The 24,077-nt window shown below is 45.8% G+C and overlaps 2 protein-coding genes across 6 annotated transcripts in view; one reads left to right on the top strand and one right to left on the bottom strand.

Annotated features, from left to right (window-relative positions):
• Positions 1–812: 812 nt before the first annotated feature.
• Positions 813–22,511, bottom strand: ATP6V1E2 (ATPase H+ transporting V1 subunit E2). Of its 3 annotated transcripts, none has more exons than XM_053890661.1 (2): positions 20,384–22,511; positions 813–1,686 (listed from the first exon to the last, which is right to left on the bottom strand). In XM_053890661.1, exons 1-2 carry the CDS (start codon positions 20,472–20,474, stop codon positions 998–1,000), a joined length of 780 nt encoding a protein of 259 aa, XP_053746636.1. In that variant the 5' UTR covers positions 20,475–22,511; the 3' UTR covers positions 813–997. The 3 variants fall into 3 exon arrangements, with proteins under 3 accessions (XP_053746636.1, XP_053746637.1, XP_019267808.1); XM_053890662.1 differs by having other exon boundaries at positions 813–1,781; positions 20,384–20,493; XM_019412263.2 differs by lacking the exon at positions 20,384–22,511 and adding an exon at positions 8,679–9,080.
• A 517-nt stretch (positions 22,512–23,028) lies between these two features.
• The window catches only part of RHOQ (ras homolog family member Q), a 38,451-nt gene continuing 37,402 nt past the window's right edge, over positions 23,029–24,077 (top strand). The window contains exon 1 of one of the 3 annotated variants that reach the window (XM_019413555.2): positions 23,029–23,659. In XM_019413555.2, the coding sequence (XP_019269100.1) occupies positions 23,518–23,659 (142 nt within the window). In that variant the 5' untranslated portion in view covers positions 23,029–23,517. The remainder of the gene's footprint in view (positions 23,660–24,077) is intronic. The other 2 variants (XM_019413473.2, XM_019413399.2) reach the window with 2 other exon arrangements.

The following is a 24,077-nucleotide window of genomic DNA, read 5'->3' on the forward strand; positions in this document are numbered from 1 at the left end:
ATCTCCCATTACAGTGGACTGGCCAACCCAACCCACAGCAGACAGGTGAATCCCAGGGTCTTTAAACCTCCACACCCGGATGTGCTTAGCATCTGGTGGGCAAGAGACTCACCCTCACCAACTCACTTGCTGAATGTGCCATGGATCTGCCATTCTGGGGCAGAAATGGCAACCATCATGCCCACCTCTAAGATTTTACAGAACATGCACACACCGTTGACCCTCCCTGCATGCACACCGGCCCACAACAGCCCTCACCAAAGGCAGAAAGCAGCACTGTTCACTGGGTGAGGGAGGGGGAGGCTGGGTCTCAGGGCACCAGCAAGCTGGGAAGTGAGTGGTCAAGAACCCATCCAGGGAGGAGGGTAGGCTTCAGTAGCCGGTACCAGTCATGAGCCAAGGCTCCAAGCCCCTGGCATGGGCTCCGAAGACCCATCAGGTTTCACTTGCAATACACACCTTCAAAGATAAAACTAAGAATTTCAAGGCCTTGGCTACAGAGCACTAAACCCTGAGTGCCGGGCTCTTCTGCTCATGGAACCATGTGTAACTATGCTGCTCATACACCCTGTACACACGAGAAAGCTCTCTAAATCCCATTAAATTACAGAAGCACAGAAAGCTGAAGGAAAAGAAGGAAAACACACTTCAGATAATATTAACAATCTTTAGAGCACTCAGACCCACAAGCCATTAATATCATGCCCATCTCATCTGAAGGACAAGCCAAAGAGCAGATGTCTTCACTCCCTTCCATCTAGACTGTTGAATTGACCAGAAGATGTGGTATGTGTGGATAAACCAGAAGTAGATTTCTAAGCGTTTTCAGGTTTTATTCCAAAATACAATGCCTTTAGCCATTCAAAGGCTATTTCGTGAAAGTAGATAGAATCCTATCAAAGCAGCAAAGAGGAGGAAACATTACTACTTTCCTTTGCCTTAATAACTTAGGCTTTTATGGCTGGACAATTCAACATGAGTTTCCCTTCTCAGAGGCTTATATAAAAAACTTTCTGTTGGCATTGGCTCCAAACAAAGCCTTTCGTATATCAGGCATCTTTTGCTGGGCTAAGAGATCCAGTCGGCTTTCTAGGGTATTCGAAACCTTTATTCTCTGATTGCCGCTGTAGACCTCCACTCCTCCAGCTGCGTTGGTAGCCAGGTGCACCTCTTGATCCACTTGGACTTCCACACATTTTTGGGAGACCATCATGTATTCAGGGATGGCTTTTTGCACTGCAGCCTCCACCAGGAGGAGGTCCTGTGGCCTGCAGCGTATAATCGCCACGGGCTCCAGCAGTCGGAGCAGACCCTGAAGCACTAGCTTATCCAGCAGCCCCTGGTAGATTGCTGGATCTGCCACAATCCCACTAAGTCTCAGCTTCGCATCACTCAGCAACTCTGAGATGAGGTCATCTCGGGCTCTCAGGACTTTCAGCCTTGCCTGATTCCTCATGGTAGACATCTGAATCTTCTTCTGCTGCTCTATCTGCTTCTCCTTCTTCTCGTAATACTCCATAATCTTCAGTCGTTGGGTTTGCACAAGACGTCCTTTCTCAATGTTGAACTCTTCCTCAGACTTGGCATCTATTTCTTCGGCCTTCTCATTGGCTTCCTGCTCAATGAAAGCCATCATGTGCTTAATCTGCTTCTGCACATCGACATCACTCAAAGCCATGGTTGTTCCTGGAAAGGGAGGCAGAGGGAGAACCGGCAGTCCCTCTGGTTCCTTTGATTTAGGACTGCGTTTCAGGAATGACCTTGGAGTTTCACTTCCTTAGCTATGGAGTGCATAAGGGAAGGAAGGAGAGAGTCAGAATCCAAAAGGAAGGATTGCGAAGATCATCTATCACTGTTCATTTCACAGATGAGGGAACTGAGACCCAGGAAGGAAAAGCAACCTGTCCAAGATCATACCCTATAAGAAAAGAGATGTGAACACGGGTTCCCAGAGTTCTACCTCTGCTACACTCAACACTTTTGCATCATCAAATGATTAGAAAATTAGGGTACACTTAGTCCAGAAGATTTTTAGACAGTGATGGCTTAAGACTCAGATAGCAAGTTGAAGGGATGAAATGCCAAATTAACACAGAAATGGGAAGTGTATGTCCATTTTGGTCTGGAATGGGCTGGGGAGAAGTATAAGAAAATCACCGTCAGACGGGATTCAATCCAGGAAGGCTGTCTAGAGGCAGAAGGGTTTCAAGATCCCTCAACTAATACAAAAAGGCAGAATACTAGTAGACAGATGATGACATCTTGGAGAGAACTGGGAGTGTGAGGGGTTGGGGGTAGTCTTTTCACTGGAAGTGTACATTTGAATCACCTAGGGAAACTTTCAGAAAAACAGATTTCTAGGCCCCACTACAGACTACTGAATTAGAATCTCTATCAATAGGGTCTGACAATCTACATCTTAAAAAGCCTTCCTGGGATGCTTAATGAGCTCAGAAAAAAGATACATGAACAGAATAAGACTAGCAACAAAGAGATAGAAAATATTTAAAAGAACCAAACAAATTTTGGAGCTAAAGAATGTAATTGAATTGAAAAATTCACTATAGGAGTTCAACAACAATCTTAATTTAGAGAAGAATAAACCAACAAATTCAAAGACAGGTCATTTGAAATTATCCAGTCAGAGATACACATTAAAAAAAAACAGTTTAAGAAAGCCTAAGGGACATATGGGATATTGATAACTGAATCAATATATGCAATATGGGAGTTCCAGTGACAGAAAACTTATTTGAAGAAACACCCCCAATGTTGGAAAAAAAGAAATGGACATCCATGGTCACAAATGAAAATGAGAAAGGAATCAAGACACATCACTAAAACCAGTCAACAAAAAGGAAGGCAGCAGGAGAGGAAGAGGAGCAAAAAAGCTACAAGACATATAGAAAACAATGAACAAAATGGCAATAGCATGTTCTTCCCTATCAGTCATTACTTTAAATGTAAATGGAGTAAACTCCCTAGAGTGGCTGAATAGGTAACCTTCTTTTAAAAAAGGATTCAAGGGGCACCTGGGTGGCTCAGTTGGTTAAGCATCTGACTTCAGCTCAGGTCATGATCTCATGGTTTGTGGGTTCAAGCCCCACATCGGGCTCTGTGCTGACAGCTAGAGCCTGGAGCCTGCTTTGGATTCTGTCTCTCTCTCTCTCTCTCTCTCTCTCCCTCTGCTCCTCTCTTGTTCACTCTCTCTCTCTCTCAAAAATAAATAAACATTAAAAAAAATTTTTTTTAAAGATTCAGATATATGCTGTCTATAAGATACTCACTTTAGATTTAAGGACTCACATAGGATGAAAACAAAAGAATGGAAGGAGATATTCTGTGCCAATAGTAACCAAAAGAGAGCAGGAGTGGCCATACTTAGGTCATATAAAATAGATTTTAAGTCAAAAACTGTTACAAGGGACAAAGAAGGATATTTTATAGTGGTAAAAGATAATTTTACTAGGAAGATATAATAATTATAAATATAGATATATGCACCCAATATCAGAGCACCCAAATATATGAAGCGAAAGTTGTCAGAAGTGAAGGGAGTAATAGACAGCAACACAATAATATTAGGAGATTTTAATACCCCATTTTATTAATGGGTAGAATATCCAGACAGAAGATCAACAAGGAAACAGAGGGCTTGGAACAAACATATAGACCAAATGGTCCTAACAGACATATAGACATACACAGAACAGTCTACCCAACAACAGCAGAATCCACTTTCTTCTCAAGCACACATGGCACATTTTTTTTTTTTTTTGGTGCAAATTTATTTATTTATTTATTTTTATTTATTTATTTTTTTTAATATATGAAATTTACTGTCAAATTGGTTTCCATACAACACCCAGTGCTCATCCCAAAAGCACATGGCACATTTTTCAGCATAGATCATGTTAGGTCATAAAACAAGTCTTAAAAAATTTAAGAATATTGAAATCATATCAAGTATCTTTTCTAACCATGATGGAGTGAAACTAGAAATCAATAGCAGAAGGAAAATTGGGAAATTCACAAACATAGAGAAATTAAACAACGCACTCTTAAACAACCCATGGGTCAAAGAAGAATCCAAAGGGGAATTAGAAAATATCTTGAGATAAAAATTAAAATACAATATATCAAAACTTATGGTATGCAACAAAAGCAGTACTAAGAGGGAAGTTTATAGCAGTAAATGCCTACATTAAAAAAAAAAAATAGTCAAGGGGCACCTGGGTGGCTCAGTGGGTTAAGCGTCTGACTTCGGCTCAAGTCGTGATCTCATGGTCTGTGAGCTAGAGCCCTGCATCTGCTCTGTGCTGACAGCTCGGAGCCTGGAGCCTGCTTCAGATCCTGTGTCTCCCTCTCTCTCTGCCTCTCCCCCACTCACCCTCTCTCTCAAAGATAAACATTTTTTAAAAATTTTAAAAAAGTCAAACAGTCTAATTCTATACCTCAAGGATCTAGAAAAAGAACAAACTAAGCCCAGAATTAGCAAAATAAAGGAAATAAAGCAATAAAACTAAAAGTTGGTTTTTGAAAAGATGAACAAAATTGACAAACCTTTAGATGGACTAAAAAGCAAACAAACAGAGAAGACTCAAAATCAAAATGAAAAAGGAGTACTAATGCAGTCACAGAAATACAGAAATAAAAAAGGATTATAAGAGACTACTATAAACAGTTATACACTGACAAACTGAAGAAACTAGAAGAAATAGATAAATTCTTGGAAATATACAACTCACCAAGACTGAATTATGAAGAAACTGAAAACCTGAACATATCTATATAGTAAGGGGATCGAATCAGTAATCAAAAGCCTTTCAAAAAACAAAAGCCCAGGACCAGATGGGCTTCACTGGAGAATTCTACCTAAAATTTAAAGATTAATGCTAATCCTTCTCAAACCCTTCCAAAAAACTGAAGAATGGGGAACACTTCCAAAGTCATTTACGAGGCTGGTACTAACCTCATACCAAAGCCAGACACTCCAAGAAAAGACAACTACAGGCCAGTATTCCAATGAACATAGATACAAAATCCTCAACAAATACTAGCAAACCCAATTCAACAGAACATTAAAAGAATCATACACCATAACCAAGTGGTATTTATCCCCACAGTGCAAAGATGGTTCAACATACAAAAATCTATCAATGTGATACACCGCATTAACAGAATGAAGGACAAAATCACATGATCATTCTAATAGATTCAGAAAAACATTTAACAAAATTCAGCATCCTTTAATGATAAAAACACTCAAAAACTAGGAATAGAAGGAAATTACCTCAATTTAATACAGGCCATATATGAAAAGCCCACAGCCAATTTCATACTCAATAGTGAAAAACCAAAAGATCTAAGTCTTTCCTGTAAGAAAGATCTAAGTCTTTCCTCTAAGGTCAGGAACAAAACAAGGATACTAACTCTTGCCACTTTTGTTCAACATACTATTGGAAGTCTTAGCTATAAGCAATTAGACAAGAGAAAAAAATAAAAGGTTTCCAGATCAGAAAAAAAGAGGTAAAATGATCTCAGATGACATAATCTTGTATCTAGAAAACCCCAGTGATTCCACAAAAAAACTGTTGGAATAAAATAATTCAGCAAGTTTGCAGGATACAAAATCAACATACAAAAATCAGTTTCTATACACTAACAATGAATAATGCAAAAAGGAAATTAAGGCAACAATTCAGTATAATGCTAAGAGAAATAAATCAGTCAGAGACAGACAAATACCATGTGATTTCATTCATATGTGGAACTTAAGAAATAAAACAAATGAATAAACAGGGAAAAAAAGAGAGATAGACAAAAATCCAGACGCTTAAATACAGAAAACAAACTGGTCCTTGCTAGAGGGGAAGTTGGTGGGGTGTGGGTGAAATAGATAAAGGGGATTAAGAGTAATGAGCATTGAGACATGTATAGAATTGTTGATGATTCGTTATATTGTACATCTGAAACTAGTATAACACTGTGTTACATATTGGAAGAAAAAAAGATGAAGCCAGTTGATAATGTATGTAAAGTGCTTAGAACAATGCCTTGGAACACAATAAGTGCTATTATTATTTCTACTACTAAAAAACAAAAAGGAAGAAAGAAAGAAAGAAAGAGAGAGAGAAAGAAAGAGAGAGAAAAGAAAAGAATCCCATTTAAAATATCATCAGAAAAGAACAAAATACTAGGAATGAACTTAACCAAGGACACCAAATGCTTGTACACTAAAAACTACAAAACACTGCTGAAAGAAACTAAATTAAGACACAGATAAATGTAAAGACATCCTATGTTCATGGATTAGAAGACTTAATATCAAGATGTTCATACTAACCAAAGCCATCTACAAATTCAATACAATCTCTACGAAAGTCCCAATGACATTTTTTTGAAGAAAGAAAAAAAATTCTAAAATTCATATGGAACCACAAAGGACCCTGAATAGCCAAATAATCTTGAAAGAGAACAAAGTCAGGGGCCTTACTCAAAACATATTACAAACCTACAGTAATTAAAACAGTATGGTACTGGCATAAAGACACAAATATAGACCAATGGAGCAGAATACAGGGCCTAGAAATAAACCTACACATATATCATACATGATCTCTGACAAAGGTGTCAATACCACACAACAGGGAAAGGACAGTCTCTTTGACAAATGATGCTAGGGAAACTGGATATCCACATGCAAAAGAATAAAATTGGACCTTTATCTTACACTATACACAAAAATCAACTAAAAATGTATTAAAGACTTAAACATAAGACCTAAAAGTACAAAACTCCCAGAATAAAACATAGGAGAAAATCTTCATAATATTGGTCTTGGCAATGATTTCTTGGCATGACACCAAGGCAACAGACAATAAAAGCAAAATAGACAAATGGGACTACATCAAACTCAAAATACGCACAGCAAAGGAAAACAATACGGCAACCTATGGAATAGGAGAAAATATTTGCAAACCATATAACTGATAAGGGGTTAATATCCAAAATATATAAGAAACTCCTACCACTCAATAACAAAGAACAAACAAAAAAGAAACAAGTTAATGAGCAAAGGATTAGACATTTCTCCAAAGTAGACATACAAATGCCCAGAAGGTATGTGAAAAATGCTCAGTATCACTAACATTAGGGAACTGCAAATAAAAACCAGAATGAGATATTATCTTATACCTGTTAGGATGGCCATTATCAAGAGAGAAAGAAAGAAAGAAAGAAAGAAAGAAAGAAAGAAAGAAAGAAAGAAAGAAAGAAAGAAAGAAAGAAAGAAAAAAAGAAAGAGAAAAAGAGAAAGGGAGAAAGAGAAAGAAAGAGAGTGAGGGAGGGCAGGAGGAAGAAAGGAAGGAAGGGAGGGAGGGATAAAGGAAGGAAGAAAGAAAAAGAAAAGAAAAAAGAACATAACAAGTGCTGGCAAAGATGTGGAGAGATTAGAACCTTTGTGCACTATTGGTGGGAATGTAAAATGGTGTAGCAGCTATGAAAAATAGCATGGAGTTTCTTCAAACAATTAAAACAGGACTACCGTATGATTCAGCAATCCCACTTCTTGGTATTTACCCAGAATTAAAATCAGGATCTTGAAGAGATATTAGCATTCCCATGTTCATTGCAACACTATTCACAACAGCCAAGATATGGAAACAATCTAAATGTGCTTCCACCACCAATGAATGGATAAAGAAAATGTGGTATATACCTAGAATGGAATATTATTCAACCTTAAAAAAAAAAGTGGGGCACCTGGGGGGCTCAGTTGGTTAAGCATCCGACTCTTGGTTTTGGCTCAGGTCATGATCTCCCAGTTCGTGGATTCGAGCCCCGCATCAGGTTCTGTGCTGCTGGTACAGAGTCTGCTCAGGATTCTGTCTCCCTCTCTCTCTGCCCCCTCCCCTGATTGCTCTCTATGTCTCTCTCTCTCTCTCTCTCTCTCTCTCTCTCTCTCTCTCTCTCAAAAATAAATAAATAAACATTTAAAAATTAAAAAAAAAAAAGAAAATCCTATGATATGTTACAACATGGATGAATCTTGAGGATACTTTGCTGAGTGAAATAAGTCAAGCACAGAAGGAAAAATACTGCATAATTCTATTTACATGAGGTATCTAAAGTGGTCAAAGTCAGAAGCAGAAAGTAGAATGGTGGTTGTTAGGGGCTGGGGTTAGGGAAAATGGGCAAATGGGTGTAGAGTTTCAGTCAAGATGAAAACGTTCTAGAGATCTGTGTCACAACGTAGATACAGTTAATAATACTGTACTGTACACTTAAAAATGTATTAAGAGGGTAGATTTCATATTCTGTGTATTTTACCACAATTCAAAAATTAAAAAAAATTGGACTGCTGCCCCAGAAAGATGCACCACTCACCAAGTTTGGTGGTAAAACAACCCAATGTTTGTGACGAAGACCAAAACTTACTTTGGTTCAAAGTCTAAGAAAGTGTCCTGTTATTTCAGGATGTGATTTTTTAAAAACTGCACTTTTGTAAACAGAGCAAAACATTCTCTGCTCCTAAATAAGGCAATGAAGTGATTTTTTTAAGTCTTCCTGGGTAATCTTGCTTGGTCACCAGCTTTGGGATTGAAAGCAGAGAGCGGGAGATCCAGGAAGCCCCAGGTTATGTCGTGGAGGGGAAAATGTACCAGACGAACCCTTACCAGCGTCCTGCCAAGGGTCAGCCTCTGCTCTGGCGCCGGGAGTCTGTGCACGGAATGTGGAACTTGGAACGCTCCCTGGAACCTGGCACTGTTGCTTCCTTCTTTCTGCAAAGGACCCTCGCGGTCTGACCAGGCAACTCGAATCCAAAGAGCCAGGCTGTCACTGGGGAAAGCTGGCCAAGCCTGCCAAAAGGACGCCAAGAGGGATTTCCTTGGCACACAGGCCAGGCTGGGGGCTACCCTCGCACCCTCGGAATCGCAATTAAGTTGGCACATGGTGGGCTTCGGCTCTGGGGTGGGCTCACTTTATCCAAGCCCGCAGACACAGATATGTGTGTGAACCCAGGCAGCCAGCTTGTTAATTGACTAATGAAAAATACAGCTGTCAAGTTGGCAGATCGCAACCTCTTTCTCTGTATGCGAGTCACATGGGAAGCCAAATCCAAAGGTTGTTGAATAAGAAACCGGAGTAAGCAAAACTTACCAGTCGGTCTTTAGGGTGCCACCCCCACCACAGGGGCTGCTGGGCTCTGCTCTAGTCTGTGAGGAGGACGTCCTTTCCAGGACCAAACAGGGCTTAAGTGGGCATCACCGGCTTCCACAGCGTAGGTGCTGGAGTCGAACTTCTGGAATTCAGATCCTAGTTCTGCGTTGACCACTTCCATGACTTTGGGAAAGCGGCTCACACCTCAAAGCCTCAGTTTCCTCATCTGTCTAATGGAAATAGCAATAGCGTCTACATCATAGGATCATCGTGAGGATCAAACAGAAGAAGGGGATGTTTAGCTTAATGCTAGGCGCAGGGTTCATCTTCGTGCTTGGCAGCCGCTATCATTGTTACTACTGCCATTATTAGCTCTTCTCTGCCTTAGGCTTCGTGCCTGTCACGATCGCTCTTTGTGTATGTAGAGTACTTAGGACTGATGTGACTTCTGCTCCCTAAAGTAAGTCGAACCACACCCGAGTATTGCCTCCTTGTATGAAGCTTGGTAGCTCTGCCTGGAGCTTGGGAACCTCCCAACACCGTGTGGCCCCCTTGTCCATTGTCTCAGGTGACGAGCCACATCCTTGGTGATGCTGGGTGAAGTCCTGAATTCCAGGGCTCTTGGGCAGGGGGTGTGTGAAGTCACCTCACACACTGGCACACACGACCGTCCCTGAACCTGCCATGCTGAGTGCCTGCCTCCGCCTGTACTCCTACCTCTAAACAGCTTATCAGGCTGGATTTAACAGCAGCTGCAGGGTGGGGTAGCAGGGCTAAAATCAGGGATTGAGCAAGCATCTCTGCAAGAATGCGGTGCCGTGTAATGTGTCTGGCAGATAGAACTTCCAGTCTGTCTGGGATGGGGATTATGAGCCCACATGGGCCTGTGGCTTGAGCAAAAGCACAAAACGAACCAAGAAATGTGAAACGCACATGTCTGCTCTTGCTGAGGGCTCAGTGACGCAGGCTTGCAATGGTGTCCACCTTGCCCATGTTTGGGCCTGGGGGCAGCATCTAAGACTCTTCAAGCTAGTCTGACTCTCATGAACTATTCAGCACCAGGGTCTCTTCATTGCCCACTCCTGGCCAACACATCAGGCTCAGTCTCACCTAACAGCTTTTTTTTTTTTTTTTTTTTTAGTTTATTTATTGATTTTTGAGAGAGAGAGAGAGAGAGAGAGAGAGAGATGGGGGGGCGGTGCAGAGAGAGAGGGAAAGAGAAGATCCCAAGCAGGCTCTATGCCAGCAGCATGGAGCCCAACTCAGAGCTCGAACTCAAGAATCGTGAGACTATGACCCAACAGGAAATCAAGAGTCGGACCCTCATCCGACTGAGTCACACAGGCACTGTCGCGCTCCCCCCCCCCCCCCACGGCCCCCCCGGCACCTAACAGCTTATGATCACGCCATTCTCTTGGCTAAAAGGCCCTCCTCTGCTTCTCTCCACTTACCTAAATCCCACCCATATTTTCAGACCCAGTTTGAGCCCCACCAACCCCCTGACCTCTGGACTCTTCCAAATAATGACAGCATGGCCTATTTTCCAGATATAATTCAGAGCCGGAGTTCGTGTCTTTTTTCTTGCTCCAGTTATTTTGCTTCCTCCAGGAAATTCCTTGAGGACAAGAAGCTCCTTCTCCGGCAGGGGCTGGATGAAGACAGGCTCTGGTTAAACAGGGATCGATTGGATCAAGGGCTTGGGAGTGGAGCACTGGGCGGAGGGGGAGAACTTTCTTTTGTGTGTGTGTCTTTTTTATTGTGAAATACAGCACACATTCAAAAAAGCATATAAAATGTAAACGCATGGCTTAATGAATTATTATGAGGCAAATATCCTGTAACCATTATCCAGGTCGAGCAATGAACCTTGTTAACACCCCAGAAACCCCTCCTTCTGACCTTGGGGAAGGAGACTTTTTGAAACTGCTGATTTTATATCCACGGGCATAGGAGGGATCCGTAGATGAAGTGTGCACTTGGAAATCTCTCTTCTCTCACCCTTGCCTACGTGGCCGTGTGCACCCTGGCAAAGTGCGGCATCCCCAGAAACCACAACAGGGAGGAGGGGGAGGCAGGAGTGCTTGGTGGGCAAAGTGCGTCTGTCAGCCTGGAGCCATGCCCAGACCCTGGAAGGGTTCTTCCTTCCAGCTGGGGTTTGTAAGCAAGTCTGAGGGCAGATGTACGCGTCTGGGTGTGGGCTCCCTACCCTAGCCAAAAGACAGGAAGCTCCACACTTGGGCCAGACACTTAGAGATGACAGGGTGAGGGAGAGAAGGGGATTTCCAGAGCTTGGAGCATGGGGCAACTTGCAGGGCCCAGGAAGTGGGTGAGGAAATTTAGAAGAATAATGACTCCTTTGGGGGAATTTCAAATACTAAATATGCAGGGAGGGGGCATCCCTGGCTTTTTTTTTTTTTTTTTTTGTTCGACAAATGTGTGTTGAACATCTACTATGTGCCAGGCACCGGAGATAGAGAACAAGGCAGACACCAGCTGTGTCTCCCAAGCCCACGATGTAATGGGGAAAAGGAACAGGCATGCAGGTCCTCACATTACAGCCTGGTGTGTTCAGAATCAGCAGTTGCAAGAAAGTTAAGTGAATGAAGTTAAGTGCATCAAGGTTCTAAGCCCCCCTTCCAAGCTCATCAGGCATTCTTCTATAATGTATTGCCCTTCAGGCAGGTAAACTGTGTGGTGAGTGCTTTGACACATACCATCCGTGACAACAGACACCTCACTTTGGAGGCAGGTCCCCTGGAAAAGGTAGCGAGCTGGTAGTATTCTTTAAGGAGAATTTATCCAAAGAGACAAGAATCACTCAAGTCTACATGGACATCCTATTCCAGGCAACATCTTGGACTTTCCAGAGAGGACCTTCTTGGCTCAGAAATGTAGAGAGGAGCCTGGGAACCAAAATGGGCTGGGATGAGAGCCAGGAAAGAACACAGGCTGCAGGCTCCAGCTGGAGGAGTGGTCCTACGAGCAAGGGGCCAGCAAGGGACCATCCGGAAGGAAGGAGTCAAGACGGGCATGAAGGGTGGACAATTTCAACGCTCAGCAAGAGGGAGGTAGTCCGGAGAGGGAGAATGCTGTGGGCAAAGGCAAGATGCTGAGGATGTGCAGGACAACTGGTTTGGTAGCAGCAGGCAGGCCCACAGGGGCAGGGGGAGTGAGCAATATCTAGAAAGAAGTTGGAGTTCAGCTGGGGAAGGTTTGAAAATGTCAGATTGAGAGCCGGGACATTAGGTAAGGGCGTCCCATCAAAGGTGCCTGAGCAGGGCTGTAACTTGGCCAAACCCGGATTTAGGAAGGTTAGCCTGGTGGTGACGGAGCCAGGAGAGTCTGGCTATCAGCCAAGTGCCAGGTCAAGACGGCGTGGATGAGCGCTCGGACAAGACCACAGGAAGGGAGGTTGGGGATGGAAGGAGACGTGGTAGAAGAGCCGGCAGCTTTGGTGACTCAAGGTCTGGCCCCGGTGGCACTTGCTGCAGCTCTGTGCACAGGACTGAGCCATTCAGCTCAGGGTAAAGATGTAGGAAAGCAGGCATTATACATTCTGCTCCCTCTGAAGCAAGCTGGGGAGAGAGAAAGCAAGAGCCAGAGAGTTCATTTTATCAGAAAGTGAAAGGAGCCACCCAGAGAGAAAATCAGAAGCGGCCATAAAGCTTCATCTCTGCTTCGGTGGCTCAGGAGTGATGGGCCTCATACGGCTTTATTCCAGGAACTCCATCCCCGTGGCAAAGCAGGCTTTGGTTGGGGCCGGAGAGAGCTAATGCCAACAGGAGCCAGGCAGGTTATATAAATAAGAGAGCCGGGCGGGGTAAGAAATATCCCTCCCCAAATAATGTATATTAAGAATTCACAGCTTAACTTGTCCTTTCCAAATATCTGCAGGAAGGTTCCTTCAAAGCAGTCAGGTTCTCCCCAAGAGCAATTTGCTTCAAAGTTGCATAGCTAAAAGGTTTTCAGTGCTGGTTTCTCCCAGAAAGAAAAGCCCTGTGGCTCCATCCCTGACCAAAGGGCCCCTATCATCCTGTCCTTCCTGGAACCACACTCCTTGGGCTGCCTGTGGGGAGGTAGGCACAGGATAGCAGTCTTAGCCCCGGAAAGCCTCCGAAAAGGCCAAGGGTGAGTGCTAAGTCAGCGAGAAGCCCCAGGGCACAAGCCCTTGGAGAGAGCTGGCTGGCCAAGCCTCCAGCCTGTGAGCCACGGTCAGGGACAGTCCCACGAGAGTGTAGGTGCTCTACTTGCTCAGAAACACACAGGGGCAATGTTTGCTACCAGTCCTCAGCTCAGGGGACACATTCAGATGCCAAGTGCTGCTTTGCTATTGATTTAACTCTCACTGTTACAGGTCCTGACTGGCCTCAGCTCCGCTAAGAGACACAGCTCAACCCCTGACACAAGGAAGGTTCCGGTTTACAAGGAAGAGAACAGATCCATCCAACTCTGTCCCTCACCGTGCATAGGGACTTCCACAATGACCCTGAGGGAGAAGGTGCTGTTTCTGACCCCTCTATACTCATCTTAACACTTCCCACAGAGACGAGTACACAGTGGTAGCTTAATAACAACAATTTGTTGGGCCTAAAGATGAATGACGGGTGATGAGGAAATCATGTCCCCTACAGACTATCACAACCATAGGACTTGCAATCCTCTTTCAGACAAAGGAGACAGGCATGTGAAGATCGAAGAAGTTCTGCAGTGACCTGGCCCAGAGGGATACCTGCTTGTGTACTGCCCACACTCCTGGAAACACAAAACTCCACAAAAACTCCTAAAATGCAAGTTATTTAAAGGAATTCACCCAGGGTCCTCTGGTTGAGTTTATTCTACTCAGAGAGGTGACTGGAGCAGGCCCCCACAATCCTAACCCACCCCCTAATCAGGGATGACACTCACTATATTTAACAGCTAACCAACCAGAGTGATCCTGCCCCACTTGGGAAAGGGTCTTGAAAGACCTCTACTCTGGTAGGCATTAACTCTTTAGATGTTGAATCAGGAGGTCAGAGGGAGACAGCAAAAGGCCTCAAGTGATGGGGGCAAGGTGGGGGCATTCAGGGCAAGGGGCATTTACCAACCAACCTGAAATTATTTCAGTACTTTTACAACCTGTTGGGCCACACTGTCGCAAAGGAGTTGAAAGTTAGCCCTGCCCCTATGGGATCTGCTGGGAATTCCCACCCTTAACTGAAGGTTTAGGACACAGCTACTGTGTTTCATGTTTTGTTTTATTTCTTCAGTCTTCTTGTTTCCATGCTTTAGACTGCATAGTTCCCATTGCCATGTCTTCAAGGTCACAGATATTTTCTTCTACAATGTTCAATCTGTTGAACATTAGACTGTTAAGCCTAGCCAGTGAAATTTTCATTTCAGGTATTGTATTCTCCAACTCTAGAAGTTCAGTATGGTTCTCTCTCTATATGTAGATTCCCTTCCTCCCCGTGTTCACATTTTCCTTTAAGTTCTTATATATATAGGGGTGACTGGGTGGCTCAGTTGGTTAAGCATCAGACTCCTGGTTTCAGCTCAGGTCATGATCTCACTGTTTGTGAGTTTGAGCCCCACATTGGGCTCCATGCTGATGGCGTGGAGCCTGCTTGGGGTTCTGTCTCCCTCTCTCTCTGCTCCTCCCCTGCTTGCTCTCTACCTCTCTCTCTCTCAAGAATAAGTAAACATTATATATATAATATCAGAATGTGTCCCCTGAGCTGAGGACTGGTATATATATATAAATAAATAAAATATATAATGTTTATTTCTTATTCCTTTTTAAGTCTTCATCTGCTAATTTTATTATCTGTCATTTCTGGGTTTGTTTCTATTGACTGATTTTTCTCCTGATTATATTTCCCTACCCTTTTGCATATTTGGTCATTCTTGACATTCTGAATCTTATGTTGCTAAATGTCTGTATTTTGTCATTGTCCTTTAAACAAATCATGAAATTTGTTTTGGCTGGCAGTCTTGGTCATCACGGATGAACTTATTTTTTATGAGGCTTGCTTATAAATTTTGTTGAGGGGACATCTAGAGGTACTTTTACTCTGGGGTTAATTTAGCCCTTCTACTAATGTATAACTTTCCTGGAGTTTCTACTGAATTTTCTGGACATTCAACAAGGTCTCTTCACTTTGGCTGGTTGAAAGTCAAACATGTCCCAGCCTCGTGTGAGTCCTGGAAAGCAGCCCATGCTCCCTGGCAGTTTAGCTCACACTGAGGAGTTTCACTGTATGTATGTGCAACTTAGTGTTAGCAACTTTGACGAAGATAGTGCTGGAGTCCTTGTTGTTATAGTCTTTCCTCTCCGATCCTCTGCCTTGAAAAGTCTTCTCAGCTAACTCCTCAACTCAGCAAGACCATTATGGTCTGCTTAGGTTCCCCCTCCCTGTGCTGCAATTCAGAAAGTACTTCCAGCAAAAAATTTAAGGTGACAACAGAGCTTGCCTCCTTTCTTTCTTTCTTTCTTTCTTTCTTTCTTTCTTTCTTTCTTTCTTCCTTTCTTTCTTGAATCACAGTCCTGTGGTAGGTGCTGTCCAATATCTGAAAACAGTGATTTCATATATTTTGTGCAATTTTCGAGTAGCTTGCATTAGGAATGTATCACAGGCCAAATGTGTCCCCCTCACCTCTAATGCCTAATGTGATGGTATTAATAGGTGGAGCCTTTAGGAAGCCATTATTCATGAGGGCAGAGCCCTGATGAGTGGGATTCGTGCTCCTATAAAAGAGGCCCAACAGAGCTCCTTCGCTCCTTCCTCCATGTGGGGGTACAACAAGAAGTCTGCAACCCAGAAGAGGGCCCTCACCCAACCATGCTGGTGTCCTGATCCCAGACTCCCAGTGCCTAGAACCATGAGAAATAAGTTTCTGCTGTTTATAATGTACCCAGGCTGTGGTATTTTGGTATAGCAGCCTGAATAGACTAAGACAAAAAAGTAGTCTTGGAGAAGTTACTTGGGTATGGTAGAAGTGGGAATCTCCACTTCCTCCGTGGAAGCACATTCAATATAGTGATGTGCTCTTCCAGCCCCTTCTCAAGAGGCTAGGTTCTCAAGAAACAGAAGCTGTCTGTGGCTGACTGAACAGACAAGGAAGCTCAAAGGATCATGGTAGCTCACAGGATTGCGGAAGGGCCAGAGAAGCTGTTTAATACTGTCTTTTTTTTTTTTTTTTTTTTGAGACAGAGAAAGAGCGTGAGCAGGGAGACAGGCAGAGAGGGAGAGAGAATCTTAAGAAGGCTCCATGCTCAGCACAGAGCCCAACACAGGGCTCAATTCCACAACCCAGAGATGACGACCTGAGCTGAAATCAAGAGTTGAAAGCTCAACCAATGAAGCCACCCAGCCACCCCTCAAGATTGTCTTTATAGGAACTATGCCCAACACGTGCCTCAGACACTGTTCTGATGAGAAAACCACTTCTGGTACCATTGCTGCCACCAAATTCTAGGCAATCAGTGTGTACAACTGTCACTTCTGCACCAGGAATTCAATTATACCACAACCACCACCGCTACTGCCTACCCGGAGGTGCTACTTCCTGTGTCAGGAACTAAATTGTGTCCCCACCGCTAAAGCTGCAACCTCCACACAGAGTGTGCCCTGTGTTTAACTCTAGTTGCACTCGCTCTTGAGTCTGGCGAGGAAAGCAAGAGTCTGTGATTTTCAGCTTCTATAAGGAATGAGCTTTTCTTCCCACCAAGACTCATGAAGTGGATGATTCCCCCAATTCAAAATGTGGTTGTGATGTTCAGCCAAAATATCCACCATGGAGGAACTATTAGCGAATCTTGGATGGCTTCCTGGCACTCAGTACTGGAGCATGGAATAAAATCACTCATTTTGTTTCTGGAAAAGGGATCTGCGATCCAGTCTCTTTTGGAGCTTATGAGAGGGGGCCACTGCCAGATCATATGTGTATTCCATACAAGCAACCTCTAGAGAAGTGGCCTTTTGTACAGTTCAGCAACTGGTAGTAACACTATCAGTTCTAATGACCAGTCTCCTGACCTCAGGTTGCAGAAGAAGACAGGAATGAAGATGGCAAAATATTATTAATGGTTCTTGAGCCAAAATTCTCAGAGGCTGGGGCATACTTCTGAGTTTCTGGTATGTAATGAACTGGGGGAAAAAAAGGATCTAGATACATTCTAGAACCATAACAAGAAGTAACCCAATCCTATTGGATTTATTTATTGTTCAGATCATTAAGGACCATTGACCAAATGGCACAATGTTTAAGCCATTACTAACACCTTAGCTCAAAACAAAAACAGAAACAAAAACAAAAACCAAAAAACGAAAAAACTGTGCAGGGTACATTATATCTGAGCCCTAAGAAAAAAGGGTGCTGACAGGAGGTTTTAGCGATGGTAAGGAAAAGAGGATTGGGTATGGCAGATGGGATGGTGCTATAAAGTGGGCCACATGGAGTCTGGGAAGCAGGGGAGCCCTGGGGAGAGAAGAGGCTGCAATCTGAAGATACTGGGCATCAATGGAGGAAAGAAGAACAACAGAAGATAAGAGTGGCCTGGGTAAAAGGAAGATAACCATTCTACCTCCTTGCCAATAATTCTAAGAAAGAGGTTCAGAGGGCGGAGAAGAGTACCTACTATAAGCCAAGAATTAGGGATTCAGAGTGAGCATATAGATTCATGCATTGACAAACCAACTGACTGAAATTTGGAACAAATCACAGATCTGACTTGGGCCTTCTCACTTCCCTCTTATCTTGAATTGTGCTTCTCCTAAAGTTCTTTATGTCTAGCGTAGCTTGGAGAGACCGAGGAACTTTGGTGTGCAATCATCCTTTTTTTTTTTTTTAACACGTTTATTTATTTTTGAGACAGAGAGAGACAGAGCATGAACGGGGGAGGGTCAGAGAGAGGGAGACACAGAATCTGAAACAGGCTCCAGGCTCTGAGCTGTCAGCACAGAGCCCGATGTGGGGCTCAAACTCACGGACCGAGAAATCATGACCTGAGCCGAAGTCGGCCGCTTAACCGACTGAGCCACCCAGGCGCCCCAGGTGTGCAATAATCCTGATGGAATGGAATTGCTGGTTGCCTCCCCAGTGCACACTCCCTCCATGGGCCTCGGGTGGGGCCTGATAGGCCAGATCAGGATAGTCCCAACCCTTTGTCACAGCAATGGTTTCAGGGATGGGCAGTAGCCCAGGTGTAAGGTAACAACCATCTGATATCCTGCTGGCCACCGTGCTGTCAGGGATGAACTAAGCTGATCTGCTCAGAGGAAATCCAAGAGTCATTTGTGTGATGAGTGAGTCAAGAGAAGCTCTCTCTCCTGGGCAGTGTGGTGTAATGCCTGGACCTGGTACAGCCACTTATCCTTCAGGAAGGAAGCCAACCTAAGTAGGAAATTGACCCAAAGAGAAGAGAAAACCTGAGAGAAGTGTAGAAAAAAATAGAGCCAGAGTTGTGACCAAGCCATGCCTGAAGCTCAAGCAACTTCTGAATGTTTTGACTAAGGAAGACCATATACTTCCTTTGCTAGTGAAGCCAATTGGGTTGACTTTTCTATTTCTTGCAACCAAAAGCATCCTAGCCATGATACCAAATGATCTATTGGAATCCATTTTTCCATTTCTTGGGTAGATGTGAGGGGACACAAACAAAATGACCAAAAAAATGAATATATTTTAAAGCCTTACTGTCCTTCTGGGGTTCTACTCTCAGCTTGGTTTAGGCAGGTGGTCACATTGTTAGGAAGAGGAGATGGGAAAGGTTTGAAAAGTGAGCAAGAAGCCCAAAGAAAGGGTAGAGAAAAATAAAAACAGGAGATTATAAAGTAAAAGAGAGGCAGAACGTCAATGGAAACAACACAGAAGCCTCAGAATTATCCTACTCTTCTGGATGCTGTGTTAACCAAGCCCAGTGGATTCTGTCATCTACATATCCCCAGTCCCCACGGCCTCCTCTTTATTTTCACAGTGATGCTTGGTTCAGACCTTCATGATCTCTCTCCTTCTCATGGTCTCTGCCTTTGCTCTCATCCCCTCCAAATTTATTTTCTACACCACCGCCAGAGTGATCTTCTCAGAAGAGAGCTCTAAACATTTTCCTACTGAAAAATTTTTGATGCCTCCCTCATGTGGAACATGGGAAAGAGCTGAGCTTTGAAGACAGATCATTTTGAAATCCATCTCTGCCACTTACCAGCTGTGTGACTTTGGGCAAATTTCTTCATTTCTCTACACATCACCTACTTCAACAACAGGCAGGATTCCTTTGATTACCAGTGACAGAAAACGACCCCATACTCATTAGATAAAAGGGGAGGAGGAACTCATTAACTCAAGTGACCAACTGAAGAAAAATAGTACAACAGGGTCTCAGGGATAACGAGAAGCAGAATTCACAAATAGCCTGTACTGTCTCTGCCTTTCTGGGGAGGGGATGGTGGTAAGGGAGGGTTTATATTTCCATTTTTGTTTCTCTCTGCATTTTAGCTTTATTTTCTTGGATTGGATATTTTGTGAATGGCTGGAATGTGAAACATGAATGGCCAACAGCTTCCAGGCTCACATCTTCTAGTTTAGTTCATAGAACAAGGGAGACTCCTATTTTGAATCCCAAATTCAAGCTTTTCAGGAATGGCTCTGACTGTCCTATGTTGGATCAGGCACCCACCCAGGGCTAATCAACCAGGGGCAGGGGGAGGCGCAGGCGCAGGGGCAGGCGCAGGGGCAGGATGTGTAAGAAGATGGCAGCTTCTATTTAAACCACATGATCACAGAGAATAAATCAGAAAGAACATTTAGCAGAAGCAAATGGTGCTGTTCTGGAAAGACAACCCAGTAGATACTCTTTACAAATTTTATCTCGTGTGCTCATATAAATGAGTACCAAGTACCCGGATAGCACCTGAGCACAGTGCACAGCTCTGCAAATTCTCAATTAATTAAGTTCCCAATTTAATACAAACCAGTTCCCCTGCACCACTAATCCTGTACCCTGTTCACCCTAGATGGCTCACCAATCCCAAAAAGTTGTGTACTGTTTCTTCCTATCCTGGTGCAGGGCTGTATTTCCCAGCCTTTCTCAACTTACTCCTATTAGCCCCTTAAACCCAAGCCAGTGATACCCTTCTTCGAATCCTTCCTCAGCACACCCAGACCCAACAGCCTTCTCTGCACTTCAAGAAGCCTCTTCTTAGCCTCCAGCACAGCACTGACCACATCATACGGTAATTACCTGTTTGCTCATCTGTTTGTTTTCCTCCTCTCTCTCCAGAGATTGTGGCTTTCCAGCTCTTCGTCCCGCGTCCAGGAATAAAGCCTGGCATCTAGTAGACCTCAGTAAATGCTTGTTAAATGAAATACAGGATGAATCAATGCAGAGGAGGAAGTAGAGGGAAACGAGAAGGCTAAGTAGAGATTTCACTGTTCACACACAGACCTGTGTGTTTCGACATTAGCAGTTTCAAAGGGAGAATAGCCAGCAGAGTCTGCAGATGCTTAGAAACAAAGTTGCTTCCTGTCCCTGCAATCCCTGAAATGTGAAAGCTGGCTTTTGTTGTTGTTGTTGTTGTTGTTTTTACCACTGTATTATTTTCTTTGCTTGTTGGAAAGTAAGCTTTCTGTTGACATCTATTTGGTCCTGCTGGCTAACCCATCAGTTCATCCACATGCTGACCTGGGGCATCCAGGATAATGCCCCCACCCGTCCACATACGCACTGGTGGAATCAGACCAGAACTCTAAGTATTCCTGGCAGTCAGTCTGGGTTCTTCTATGGGCCAAAGGGATGAGGTCACCATTGCCAATGAAGTCACCACTGCATGATTCATCCTACATCAGCTCCCTATTTGGGGTGCTCTGACATTCCCAGAGCTTCTCCCAGAGCATCCAGAACCTGGGTTCCTGCTATCCTTCAAGGTTCCGGAGCTGATCCTCCAGTTTCTTGGATCCTTAGTGAATATCTGCCCCCTCTGAGAAGTATTATAAGAACCGAGAGGCTGGAGTCCTGAATGGGGGAAGCCTCAGGGAAGCCTTTATCCTCCAGTCCCAGGACAGACCTCGTCATCCCTCATAAAGGCCTTCCCGTTGTCTCCAGCAACTGCTTCTCTCCTTGTCCCAAAGTTTTAACCAGGATCTCTCCAGACACATTCTGAAAGGCTCCAGAGTTCTCAAGGGTGAGACCTGATTCCACAGATGAGTTCACATTTATAGATGAGAAAGCTGAGGCTGGGAGAAGAGAAGTCACATGTTCATGGTAACACCACTAACAAGTATCAGAGCTGCGACCAAATGCACTCTCCCTGCTGGAGGTACTCTGGTAGCTTCTTAACCTCTTCTGATAGACCTTCCTTTTAGAACATTAGTTTCTGCAAATGCTGCCTGAAGAAATGGTCCTGTAGGCAAAGGGGGCAAATCCTCCTTTCTTCCCCTCTCACAGGAAGTGGCAGACACTGGCTTTGAACCAAGACCTGATTTCAAGGCCCTGTCCTGCCTTCCTTAACCTGTCATTCAGAATACAAAAGCTATCTTCCAGAATCACTGCATAATCTAAATTAGTGGGGCAATGCCAACACCCACACTTAGACCCAAATGTGGAGGGGTCTGGTGAGATGTTCAGTGTGACTCCACAAAGACCTTCCAATAATCCAGGAAGTCTTTCTGGGACAGTGGAAATCAGATTTGGGGTTTGAGAGTTGAGTCCTGGGAAGTGAGGCATGGGGACATTCTCCAAAGTACGCTCCAGGTCTTTGAATGCTGGAATTAGCTGGAAGACTTTGGGATAACCACTTTGCCTCTCTAGGTCTGTTTGCTCATCTACAACCTCAAGAGAACTAAGGGAGATGGTCCAGTTGACCTCTGCACAGCTTTTCAACATAGCGTTTTCCAATCTTGTGAATCAATGAAAGAAAGCCATTTCTCACATTCAGCAGGGGATGGGAGGTTGTGATTCCCTGGCACTCTCCTCTGCCCTCTCCTCCAGTGCCTAATGGTCAAAGCAGCACTGTAGGTCAGTGAACAGGACCCGGACAGACAGTATTTCCAAGCTCTGCCCAGGCAGGGGTCAGAGGTTACCCCCTGGATCACAGGCCAAGTCTTAGAGCAAGGGTATCCTCAGGGATCACAATCCACCACTTTGAAGGACACTCGGGACTGCAAGGCGACCTCTGAGAATGCTGCCTCCAGAGGACGCAGGGGTACATTTGCCGCATCCAGACCCCATAGGGTCTCCTTTTTCTGGCTGTTGGAGGGTTGCTTCAGAGGTTCAAGATGCTGTGACTCCTTTAGGCACCAGTTTCAAAGTAAATGATTCAAGCTCGTGCTGTGAACAGCCTGCGTTGTTACTGGGGCGGGGGGGGGGGGGGGGGGGGGGGGGGAGGTGTGTGCCAAGCAATAAGCCAGCTGTGGTGGTCCACCACAACCCCTCCCCCACCACCTCGCGCGCCTTAAAAAAAATTTTTTTTTAAACCTCTTGGCCTTTCTTCCTTCCCCATTTCTAGTTCTGTTGTGCACTTAGAGGCCGATAGGATGGATCCTACCTTCCGGATGGGGTTTAAATATACATGTATAATTTTGCATGACTATTGCGTCATCGTTGAAGTCGTCGTGGTTCCCCAAGAGGCCTCCTAGGCTTCTTCAACCACCGGGCCTTTGGACGCTTCCGGGCGCTGCGGGCACTTGCGCGAGGAGCCCTCGGCTCCTCCCGAGCGCTTCCTTCTCGGCCTCCTCCCCCAGCCTCACCTTCCCCCCACCCCCTCGCCACCGCACTCCGCCCCAGCTCCGCGGCTCCTCCCCCTCACCCCTTCCCCAGCCCTCGCGGGGAGTCAAGCTAGGGTGAGCGGGCAGGGCTGAGCGGCGGTCGCGGGCGGGGCCCCGGGCGCGGGGCGCGGAGCCGGCGGGCGGGGGCGCGGGGCTGGCGGCCGGCTCTCGGGGAGGCGCCTGGGCCCGCCCTCCTCCGGGGCCCAGCTGGGAGGGGGCCCGGACCCGCGCGGGGCGGGGAGAGCCGCCTGGCCCCTCCCCTCCACTGCCCTCCCCAAAGTTGCCGTCTCCCCTGGGGCCGGCCAGTCTTATGATCCAGCGGATCCTCCTGGGGAGGCCGGGCCGGGGAGAGGGCGCCGAGCGGCGGGGGCAGCGGGCGGGCGCGGCGACCGGGGCCCGGGCGGGGATCCGGGCAGCGACCGAGGCGGCGGCAGAGCCCCGTGCCCGCCGCCCCCTCCCCTCGGGCGGGGGGAGCCGCTGCATGGGGCCGGGGGGGCGGCCCTGCTGCGCGGAGCGGCGGCGGAGGCGGACCCCCCAGGCGGGCTGGGGCTGAGCCCGGGGCCGGGGCGGGGGCTCCGGGGGGACCATGCCCGGAGGCCGGCCGGCCGCAGCATGGCTCACGGGCCCGGCGCGCTGATGCTCAAGTGCGTGGTGGTCGGCGACGGGGCGGTGGGCAAGACGTGCCTACTCATGAGCTATGCCAACGACGCCTTCCCGGAGGAGTACGTGCCCACCGTCTTCGACCACTACGCAGGTAAGCCTCGGAACTGCTGACTAAGGGGCCGCTCCCCGGGCCGGGAACTTTGGAGCAACTTTGGCGGAGCCCCCTCGCCGCCTCCCCCGAGCGCGCTCCCCACCCCTCCCCCGCCTTGCCCTCTACCGGGCGCCCGGCCCCACCCCCAGACCTCCCCTCCGGCGCTCCCAGTCGCCGGCTCGGTAGACCCCTCTTCTACTCCTCCCCACCCCCGGCCCAGTCCCAGCTCACCGCACTTCCCAACCCCCGGACTCCCTGGGCCGACCTCCATGACCTTCCCACAGCCTCCTCCCTACTGCCCCAAACCCCCGGGGGAAGTACTTAGGGCACCGGGCGAGACGTGGCTACGGGACTTGGGAGAAGAGAGTGGGCAGCGGGGATCACATCACACGCCGGCCTCACACCACTTAACAGGGCA

The sequence above is a fragment of the Panthera pardus genome, unplaced genomic scaffold (assembly GCF_024362965.1).
Source record: "Panthera pardus isolate Hobbes unplaced genomic scaffold, ASM2436296v1 HiC_scaffold_25, whole genome shotgun sequence".
In the NCBI taxonomy this organism is placed as follows: domain Eukaryota; kingdom Metazoa; phylum Chordata; class Mammalia; order Carnivora; family Felidae; genus Panthera; species Panthera pardus.